General features: G+C 35.5%; 1 protein-coding gene across 1 annotated transcript; it reads right to left on the bottom strand.

Moving 5' to 3' along the window:
• Positions 1-1423: 1423 nt before the first annotated feature.
• taf9 (TAF9 RNA polymerase II, TATA box binding protein (TBP)-associated factor) lies at positions 1424-8789 on the bottom strand. The gene is made up of 7 exons (XM_044371763.1): positions 8683-8789; positions 7247-7328; positions 5882-6018; positions 5649-5783; positions 5463-5544; positions 3703-3816; positions 1424-2465 (listed from the first exon to the last, which is right to left on the bottom strand). Exons 1-7 carry the CDS (start codon positions 8716-8718, stop codon positions 2308-2310), a joined length of 744 nt encoding a protein of 247 aa, XP_044227698.1. The 5' UTR covers positions 8719-8789; the 3' UTR covers positions 1424-2307.
• Between the last annotated feature and the right edge of the window lie 2248 nt (positions 8790-11037).

Genomic DNA, 11037 nt, shown 5'->3' with positions numbered 1-11037 from the left:
ACTATTATTATTATTATTATTATTATTATTATTACTTCTACTGTATCATCATTGCGACCATGATTATTCTCATAATCATTTAAGAGTCTATTGTTTTGCCATGTATTTTTTATTTTGAGATTTTTATTTTAGTTTTCTTTTTATTATTAAAGGTAAAATGAACTAACAGATCCGGCTGTCGTGTCGTGTTTGTGCTCACGTCTAGTTTATCTCAACAGACGTTTAATACGACAGTGAAAAGCTTCTGAAACAAGTTAATAAATGTAACCTGGACGTCTGTAACGGTGAACAAACGTCACTTACTAACAGACTTATTGATGGATCGATCAAGTCTCCTTCCTGATTCGCACACTGTCTTCGTTATTGATCAGGATGTCTGCAGGTCTTGTATTGATTTAAGTTTCCTCAGCAGGTTAAAGTCTTAATTTCATTCACAAATGTCTTAAATGTTTTTTCTAACCTGCCATCAGCAGTAATGTTAATTAAAAACCTGACAGGAAAATCCTCAATTCTATGATTCCAGACCTCTGACCTTAAATTAGTTAATTAATTGATGATCAATCATCTGTTCATCTGTTCTTTATCTGCTGTTTATCCACAACCAGGTCATTATTAGTTATAATATATAGGAAGTGATGAGAAAAATGTGAAAAACACTTCAATAAACTGACACATTTATTTCACATTTCACTTCTATCATCACTAACGGTTTTCACTTTTATCTTTCATACTTTGAAACAGATATTAAAATGTTTTCTATGTGGTATTAAAAATGTCTTTAAAGGTCTTAAATTTAAACTGGTGAAGCAGCAGAAACTCTGTTTCTATCAAAAGTCAACAACCGTTAAACAGATTAAGAAGACGATCGTGTGTAATGTTCATATCTGTATTAAAAGATCTTTTACAGCCTGTTTCAGTCTCGTTTTTTTAAAGTTCAGGCCTCGTTTACACCTGATATTAAAGGACGAGTTCACAGTTTTTCCAGTGAGTCTTAAACCAACATTCAGTCTTCATATGAACATTAAACCTGCTGTAATCATTCCTCCTGTTCATACTGACCAGTAGAAGATCCCTTCATAATGACCTTACAATGGAAGTGATGGAGGACAAAATCCACAGTCCTTCAGCGTCCAAATGAGTCAAATCAAGTAGATATCTTTCAACGTTACAGTCTTTTTAGTGCCAAAGTCCCTCTTTTTGTTACTATACTTCCACCTGCAGCTCAACAGGGAAACACTGTCCGAGGAAACACAAAGAGGGAATTTGATGCTAAAAAGACTGTAAAAAGCTTCACACAGACTTTTAAATGCATTGAAAGCACATTTGAAGGATCTTTTAATATCCAGTATGAACAGGAGGAATGATTACAGACACCTGACTGCTGGTTTAACACACTGGGAACACTGGGAACTGGTCCTTTTAACATGTTTTTCCCTCCAGATACAGATCACACTTTAATAACATGCAGAACAATAATTCATCTAGTTGTAAGTGTTGATCTCAGTAGTTTGAATCTTCTTCTTTCTGCTCTATAACATCCTGAAATTCTTCCTCTCTTCTCTCTTCGTTCTCTCTCTGGAGATGTAAAAAACGCTGTTTTCAACCAAATTAAACCCAGTTTGAACCCAGTAAACCAGTAAAACTCTCTGCAGGTTTTCTGACAAAACAGACTTTGAGGTTTGTTGACTTTCTGTTTCACTTGTTAATGAAAAACTGAACTGAGAGACTTTATAGTTTAGTTTTATATCAGAAGGTTAAGTAATAGCTTGGTATTAACAGTGGGTGTAACCACGGTAACAAAGGGCCAAAGAAGAAAGGGGATATTTAGTGGAAATAAACCTGAAGAACAATGAGGCAGAACTAATTACAAACATCACAGTAACACTTCAGTAACCTGCTAATAATAAAGGTTATATCATGTTTTTATTTAAATATTAATATTAATGTTTCAAATGTAGATTTTGGGTGAAATGTTCCTTTAAAGCATCTTTTACATGAAGAGTCGCAGCACGTTTTTTTTGTGTTTTTTTATTGTTTTAATGCCGTTTATTGTAAATCAGTGAAACATGAGCGCAGCTTCCTCTGGTTGTTGAGCGTCCCAGCAGACTGGTTTTACTGGTGTGACACCCAGCAGACTGGTTTTACTGGTGTGACTGGAAGTGACGTTAGATTCAAAGTCCTAGAAAACTAAAAAATAAAACAAACTAACAGGAGTTCAGTTTGTGGCGAGCTGTAGCGAAGGTCGATGTTTGGGGGGGTTGTTTTTTTTTTTTATAGATTATTAAAAAGTCGTCTTCCGTCTCGTCGTCATAAAGCGTCGTAGTCGTCTTCGTCTTCGTGTTTCCTCTTCAGCGACTCGCCGCCGGAGTTCTGCGACACCATGTTGGTGGTGATGAGGATGTTCTTGGAGCCGATCAGAGACGGGTTGATGAGGACGTTGGAGACGGCCGGCGTGGACGGCGTCGCTGTCGGGACGAAGAAGAAGAAGAAGAAGAAGAAGAGACGGTTAAACTTTCACTCCACAGGAAATAATCCACCTTCTCAAATATCTGACAGATCAATTAAACGATCAATTAACTGAGAAAATAATCACTTTGTTTTGACTGTTATTGATATTTATTTACAGTTTGTTCTGTAAATCAGTAGATTTTATATTTTCACGTTAATCTGTTTTAATTTTAGTCACATTTTGCTCATTTAATTATTAAAAGTTAATTAATCTGCAACTAATTAAATAATCAATTAATTAATTCAAACAAACATTTGATGATTCCAGGAGATTAAATAATTATTTTACATAATAATAACTTGAATATTTCAGAGTTTTCTGATGTTTTAGAGACGATTCATGATGAAAATCATCGTTAGTTGCAGCTGTCGCCATCTTTAATGTGCTGTTACCGTGGTTACCAGTGTTGTTTAATGTTCACCTGTTTATTGATGATGATTTAATAATAATGTTGTTCTTTAAAACGTTGTAAAACGATGAATTGATTATTAAAATCGTTGCAGTTTCAGACGTCAGTGATAAATAAACGTCTTTCTACAATATTGATTATATTATTAGATTAATAATTATATTAATAATAATATTGATAATGTGACGAGAACATTAAATATAATATATAAGTCAGCTGAAACATCTTCACCTGTTTATAAAGTTTGTTTGTTTCATTCTGGTTCAGTTTGATTGATTATTATTGATTGATTAGTTTTGTTTTATTGATCCTTCCTGTAAAAACTGTAAATAGTTTAAAATAAATTAAACATCCTTAAACTACATTAACTCTGTTTCCTGCTGTTTAACTTCATTATTGATTAATCTGTTGATTATTATTATTATTATTATGAAATCAAACATATTGATCAGACGTCTTCAAATGTTTTGTTTTGTCCACAAATATTTTCAGTTTATCGTCAAAGAGACGAAAGAAACTGAAAATATTTATATTAAAGAAACTGAATCAGAGAATTTTACTATTTTTTTCTTAAACAAAAAGACTCAAAACGATTGATCATCAATTATTAAATAATTGGTGATCAATCGTTAATCGTTGCAGCAACGTTTGTTTCATTTAGTTTGTAATTCATTAAATTTTTTAAATAAAGATTTTAAATCTGGTCGTTTTCCTGATAAAGAACCGTGTCGGTGGTTGAAGTCTGATATTAAACTGGTATCAGATGTATTTAAGTGGTTCTTACTGGTTTTGGTGGTGGCCGTCTGGGAGGGCTGTGGGATCTGAACGGTGAACCTTTGACCCGTCAGAGACACCGGAGCTCCGACTTTAGTGGTGACGGACTGAACAGACGGAGTTCCTGCAGAGAAAAACACAGATAGATCCAGTACTCACACGTACTGGTTTAACTGGGACTGAACAACAGACACATCTGTTACTGGTTCAGAAAAACATTCAGTCACTAAAAGGTTTTATGAGCAACAAGATGAAAATGACTTTTATAAACATTAAACAGCATCAAAGCTTCATTATTAATATTTACTACAATTATTGATGATCGATTAGCTGATCGACAGGAAATCAATCAGCAACTATTTTGATAATCAAATTGTTTTTAAAGTTCTGCTCCGCAGCTTCTCAACAGAGAAGATTTGAAGTTTTTCTGGACTCTAAGAAATAAATAAAAACAGGTGATTTTCACTATTTTATGACATTTTATGGACAAAACAATTAATCGAGAAAATAATCAACAGATTAATCAATAATGATAATAAATGTTAGTTGCAGCTTTAATAAAATCCAGTTTAACTTTAACATATAATGACTTTTATAAACAGTTTTACTGTCGTTGTTCTTCACATTTACTTTAAAACTTCTGTTTCATTTCATTATTATTTTAAATCTCAGCAGCAGTGAAGCAGAGACACAGTTTAAAGAAGAAGAAGAAGAAGAAGAAGAATGAACGGATGTTTTCTTTGATTATATAAAAACTTGGCGCACCGGACGATCATTAATAAACGAGCTACTAAATGATTCTCACTGTGTGACACAATAATAGAAACACGTTACTGTGGATGTTTTGAGTCATTTTCTCTTCGTTCTTCAAAGAACGTCAACGTGAAACGTACGAGAGCAGCGCAGCTCCGTTAAGGAATAATAAGTGTAAATGAGCGAGCGGCAGGAAAGTGACATAAACGGTGTACAGCAGGAGAAGAAGAAGGAGGAGAAGAAGAAGGAGGAGAAGGAGGAGGAGGAAGAGGAGAAGAAGAAGGAGGAGGAGAAGGAGGAGGAGGAAGAGGAGAAGAAGAAGAAGAAGAAGAAGAAGGAGAATAAGAAGAAGGAGGAGTAGGTGGGGTAAGAAGGGAGCAGGAAAAGTTTAGCAGGAAGTTGTTGATCGGCTGCAGCTCCTCCAGACAAAGAAAACACTCGTCTATCTGAGGAGGGTTTAGCCCTGAAGTTAGCGACGTTAGCGACGTTAGCGTAGCCTGACCAGGCTCACTTAAGGTGGACGGACTTTTAAAGCGGATCAATAATTCTCATTTTAGCGTCGCTCTCGGCTGCTCTTTAACAGAGAACGGAGGAATGTGCTGCTGATGAGTGTTTCATTATTATTTAACTCTCAGCAGCAGTGAAGCAGAGACTCTATTTAAAGAAGAAGAAGAAGAATGAATGAATGTTTTCTTTGATTATATAAAAACTTAACGAGGTTTTAAACGTGGTCTGATTTTACCAGATTGTTTCAGTTTCAGTAGACAAATAAAAACTATCTGGAGACGCTGATGTGGATTAAAGTCGTTTGCACAAGAAAACGTGTTTTAAACGAGCAGGAAGCTGCTGATCTGAAGAGCGACGTTAACCTTCGTCCTCTCTAACGACCAGCAGGAGGCGACTCTACCGGCCGAGAGTCCACAAACCAGTCAATGACGTCATGGCGGCTACGAGTAGTTTTAAAAGTTAAGACTGTGTGCATCCTGTGTAGCACCCTCTACGTGGCGAGAGGCTCACCGAGGGTCGGCGTGCTCGGTCTGCTGGAGACGGCGCCGACGCTGAGACGAGGCACCGTTATCCTGCCGGCAGACGACGACACCTGGAGGGAAGAAAAAAAAAACAACATCAGTTTCAGAGGATAAAAACAAAAAAAAAAAAAAGAGAGAAAGAAAAGAACTCGGAGGAGAAGCGGCGACTTCTCACCTTCTTCTGAACAGATTTGAGTCTGTAGTTTGGCGCCGTCAGACAGTAGCGGTCCGGAGGGAGTCGAGGTCCCGTGTACGGTTTGATCAGTGGCAGAGGCGTCATGTTCTTCTGCCTCGCCACCTCCAACAGGAACTGAACACAGCAGAGATCAAAGATTAAAGCAACCGGCTCTCAGAAAAAACAATCATCATGGCGGACGGCGAGGAGACGAGGACGAGGAGGCTTCTTACGTCTCTGGGCGGCGGCGAGGTGAAGGACTGGTCCATACGACACTGGATGGCCAGTTTGATGTCGTCGGCGTCCACGCTGGACTTCTTGGCGTGTGTGGCGTAAATCTTGGCGTCTTCGATGATGGTCGTCACGTATCCTGGTGATGACAAACGTTAAAGCTTCGATCAGCTGATCGACAGGAAGTGAATCAGAAACTGTTACTACAATATAAAAGCATCTAAAAAATGCTTCAAATGTTCTTTTCTGTGTCAAACATGGAAGTAAATTCAGGATCTTTGGACTGTTGATCGACGTCACTTTCAGCTCTAAGAATAAAAAAAACTGACATTTTATAGACAAAACGATTAATCGATTAATCAAGAAAAGAATCTGCAGATTAATTAATAATGAAAACAGACTGAGAGACATAAAACATTCAAAACAGACGTGAAAATCATCGTTTGTTTCATCGTCACGACGTAAAAACAGGATTCAAAAGGTTAAAAACACTGAAAGGATTCAGTCAGTAATTAATTAATTATCTTTATTAAAACTCATCAGAGAAACAAGTATGATGTGAATATTTGATATCAGAGCTGCAACTAACTAATTGTTTGGTCAATTAACATTAAAATAGTGAAAAACTGACAATAACTAGTGAATCTACTGTCACGTAAACAAATAAAAACATCAAATCATCACATTTGAGAAACTGAAATCAGAACATTTGCAGCATTTTTTGCTTTAAAAAAAATGATTAAAACAATTTCTTGATTATCAGAATATTTGCTGATTAATTGACAAATTGTTGCAGCTCAACTTCCTTCAATCAATAAACATGATTTTTTATTATTAAATAAGTTTTTAGATGCTAAATATAAAAAACTAGTTTGATCAAAGAAAGTTTCATCAAAGTCAGATTCAGTTTTATTTTGATGTGACTCGATTCATGTTGGAAAAAAAGTGACGACTCATGAAACGTAGAGCTGCAACGATTAGTTGATAATCAATTAATCAATCAACTGAAGATTAATTGGCAACCATTTCGATGATCAAATAATCGTTTAGTCGTTTTTTAAAAGCAAAAATGCTGAAAATGTGCAGGTTGGAAAATATAAAATGTGAGTCTTTGAAGCTTTTCTGTCGTTTATGACAATAAACTGAACACGTTGATCAGAGAAAACAAAACATCTGAAGGTTTCTGATATTTTATAGATGAAACGATTGATCAGGGAAACAATCAACAGATTAATTGTTCGTTGCAGCTCTGATCAAATCTTTCATTTCTCTCAGCAGATGTTTCCGTCTGTAGTTTTTACGAGACACATAAACAACGACGTCTGTGATCAATAGAGAATATTGATCAAACAGCCACGTTCACTTACTGTAGGTGAACTCCAACATCTGGTTGATGACTCGGGGTTCGTACTCAGTGATGCCCATGTCCTTCAGGATCTGGATCATCACCTGCAACACAAACACGTTTAAACATCAGAACCGCGACTCATGTTTTCATTTCATTCATCTAGAAGTCGTTTCATCCACGACCCAAAAACAACTAAAGAAACCAGAAAATATTCATATTTAAGAAGCTGGAAGCAGAGAATTTGATCTTTTTTTTCTTGAAAATGATTTGAAACAGTTAATTGATTATAAAAATCGCTGCTGATTAATTGTTGCAGTTGTACATTTCTCTGTGTTTTGACACTTCAGAGTACTTCTGCTGAAGCTTCTGTTTGGGACAGTTGTCTGTTTGAATCCACAGTGACACATTCAAGATTTCTCAGCTGCCCCATTGCAGCAGACTGGTTGTACTGGTTGACTCCCAGTCCAGTGGTTACACTGGTTACACGAAGGTTCAAAGCTCAACTAACACAGCAGAGTCTAAAACAACATGATCAGGATCAGTTTATAGTGAGAATTTGTCTAATTTATCAATAATTTCCTGTTTCCAGCGTCTCCAGAGTGAAAACAGTTTTCAAATGAGTTGGTGATAAAAAATAATCTGTTGATTAACTTCTCAATTAATCGATTGGTTTATAAAACATCAGAAAACAGGGGAAACATGCTGATAATCAATAATGAAAACACTCATTAGTTGCAGCCACAGGGAACAGCTGGACTTTGGAGCCTTATGAGACATTGAGGCTGCGACTAACTATTATTTTCAATATTAATTAATCGATTATTTGTGCGGCAAATTGTGCAAAACGTCCATCCCGAGTTTCCAGAGTCTGTGATTAACGTCTTGTTTTGTCCGACAAACAGTGAACGCGTCCTTTAATATCTGTCCGCATACTATTGGCCACATAGTGCATCACTGTGAACAGGTTGTGATCATGTTCAGTAACAACCAGCAGCTTGTTTATCACACCAACACACACCAGAACACACTGAAAACACCAGTAAACTACAACTTCCCTGGTTGGTTTTAAACTCAGATGACAGTTTAACCGCAACACCTCTGCAGTCACGTCCCGGTGTTTCGGTGTCTCTGATAAAAGCTACAAGTACCGTTAAAGTTAATAAATCCAGCATCAGTTTATAGCAGAGATGAATATTTAAAAACTCTGAGCCAAATATGCACTGAAGACACTTCTGTTTACACCCAAACACCGGCTACCGGCTAGGCTAACATGCTAGCTGGTGGCTATTGTTGTGAATGGACGTCTGAAAGCTACGTTAGCTTCACAAGCTAACTAACGTTTGTCGCATCCGTTGTTGACGTTAACCGCGCTACTGAACAAAAACAACGACCGGGATTTGTTCAAACTGCAGCTCAGTGAGGAAAAACTGTTTCTAACTGTTTTATTAACGTTACCTGAGCATCTTTCGGGATGGTTTTTGGAGCAGACATTTTAATTTTCCCCGCAGCGCCTTCACTTCTTCTTCTTCTGCTTCCAGTTCACACGGACTTCCCGCGAGATTATCATCACAGACGAGACTACAAGACCCACAATGCAATTACTAAAAACAATAGTATTCAAACAGGTGATAGTTAATAATAATAATAATAATAATAATAATAATAATAATAATAATAATAATAATAATAATAATAATAATAATGTAATAATAATAATAATAATAATAATAATAATAATAATAATAATAATAATATAACAACGTAAAAATACTCCACTACAAGTAAAAGTCCGGCATGAAAAATCCTCCTACAGTAAAAGTACAAAAGTGCAAATATTATGAGCTTGATGTAGTCAAAGTATTGCAGTAAAAGTACATAAGTATTATGAGCTTGATGTAGTCAAAGTATTGCAGTAAAAGTACATAAGTATTATGAGCTTGATGTAGTTAAAGTATTGCAGTAAAAGTACATAAGTATTATGAGCTTGATGTAGTTAAAGTATTGCAGTAAAAGTACATAAGTATTATGAGCTTGATGTAGTTAAAGTATTGCAGTAAAAGTACATAAGTATTATGAGCTTGATGTAGTTAAAGTATTGCAGTAAAAGTACATAAGTATTATGAGCTTGATGTAGTTAAAGTATTGCAGTAAAAGTAGTGGTTTGGTCCCTCTGACTGATATATTATTATATATGACATCATTAGATTATTAATAGTGAAGCATCAGTGTTAGAGCAGCATGTTACTGTTGTAGCTGCTGGAGGTGGAGCTAGTTTACACTACTTTATATACAGTTAGCTAGTTTAGTCCAGTGGTTCCCAACCTAGGGGTCGGGCCCCTCCAAAGGGTCAGCAGATAAATCTGAGGGGTCGTGAGATGATTAATGGGAGAGGAAAGAAGAAAAAACAAAGTTCTGATACACAAATCTGTTTTCAGTTTTTGGACTTTTTCTCTAATCTTTGATTTTTGCTGAAATATTGGATCATTTGAACATTTATTGAAATGAAAGCATGTGAGAAGTTTAGAGGGAAAAATCACTATTTGGTGGAGCTGTTAACAACTCATAGACATGTGAAATGTGACCCCGACTACACACTGCTTTTTGTAAGACGTCAAAAGACAAAAAGGTTGGAAACCACTGGTTTCATCTTTAACAATGTGTTGTATTTTAAAAGCTTGTTATATTATCCATTGTGTCAAATCTTCATCTGAAATGTTTTTAAGAATCAGCAGTGATCTCTGTGTCGCTTCCTGAACAGTTGATGTTTTCTGAAGATATGAGCGACAGAAACACTCTCCTCGTTTACCTTTAATGTGATTAATTGTCGTCTAAACCAACCAACAGTGTCACAAAGCTTCACCTGAAGCAGCCATAAGCAGAATTATACTTTCAATTACGTCATTAGGACTTTACAAAATATGCAACTGTTCAGATATTTTAATATTTTATATGTGACTTAGGTAAAATTACTTAACTTAAGTAAAAAAAAAAAAAGGTTTAATAGAGATATTTTTACATTTTGGCATCAATAATTTCATTCAATTACATGAGAGACACTTAACGAGGACCAAACCCTGAAACAGAGCAGAGACAGAAGAAAACCTGCAGGAGGCGCTACAGGAAAACACACTGAACACTGAGTCTGAGCTCCTCCTGCATCCTGCATGAAACAATGTAATGAACTGTATATTATTACATGATATTCTCCTAAAAAAAAGATAAATGTCAAATATCAGACAATAAAAGTCTAAAGACACAAATACGACGTTGTGATAAAGATAAAAGAAACATGATTTTAAGAGTCAATGTGTTACAGTAATAATACTTTTTTTTTTGTTATACTATCATGCATGACAACCAGTTTCCTCATAATATGTTATTTGTTAGATTGATATAAATGTACAAGGAAACTGCATAATTTATTTATTCATTTATCTGAAGAAACTCTCGTCTTCACTCTCAAGTTTTAAATATGAAATTATTACAAATATGGAAGTAAAACAGCACAAAGAACAATAAATGTCCCAAACACGATGAAACTTGTGACATTTCATGCTTTCAGGTGTAAAATGTTGTAAAAAGGAAATCAAATTATTATGTCCATGATAGTTTTTGGGAAGGTTAGAGGTCGACACTTTAACAAAGTTCACAGATATTTATGTTGCAAAATTACTGTTTCTGAATCTCAGACTTTGTTAAATGAACAGCTGTGTCTTGTTTTTGAACATCTGCAGCAGAAAAAAAACATTCAAAAACAGCAGATTGATCCTTTAAAACAACTTCCTGAAATATCCTGGTTTTTATTTTTAT

Source organism: Thunnus albacares, chromosome 13 (genome assembly GCF_914725855.1).
Source record: "Thunnus albacares chromosome 13, fThuAlb1.1, whole genome shotgun sequence".
NCBI lineage: Eukaryota > Metazoa > Chordata > Actinopteri > Scombriformes > Scombridae > Thunnus > Thunnus albacares.
Note: the sequence above shows the minus strand (reverse complement) of the source record. Positions and strands in the feature narration are given on the sequence as shown.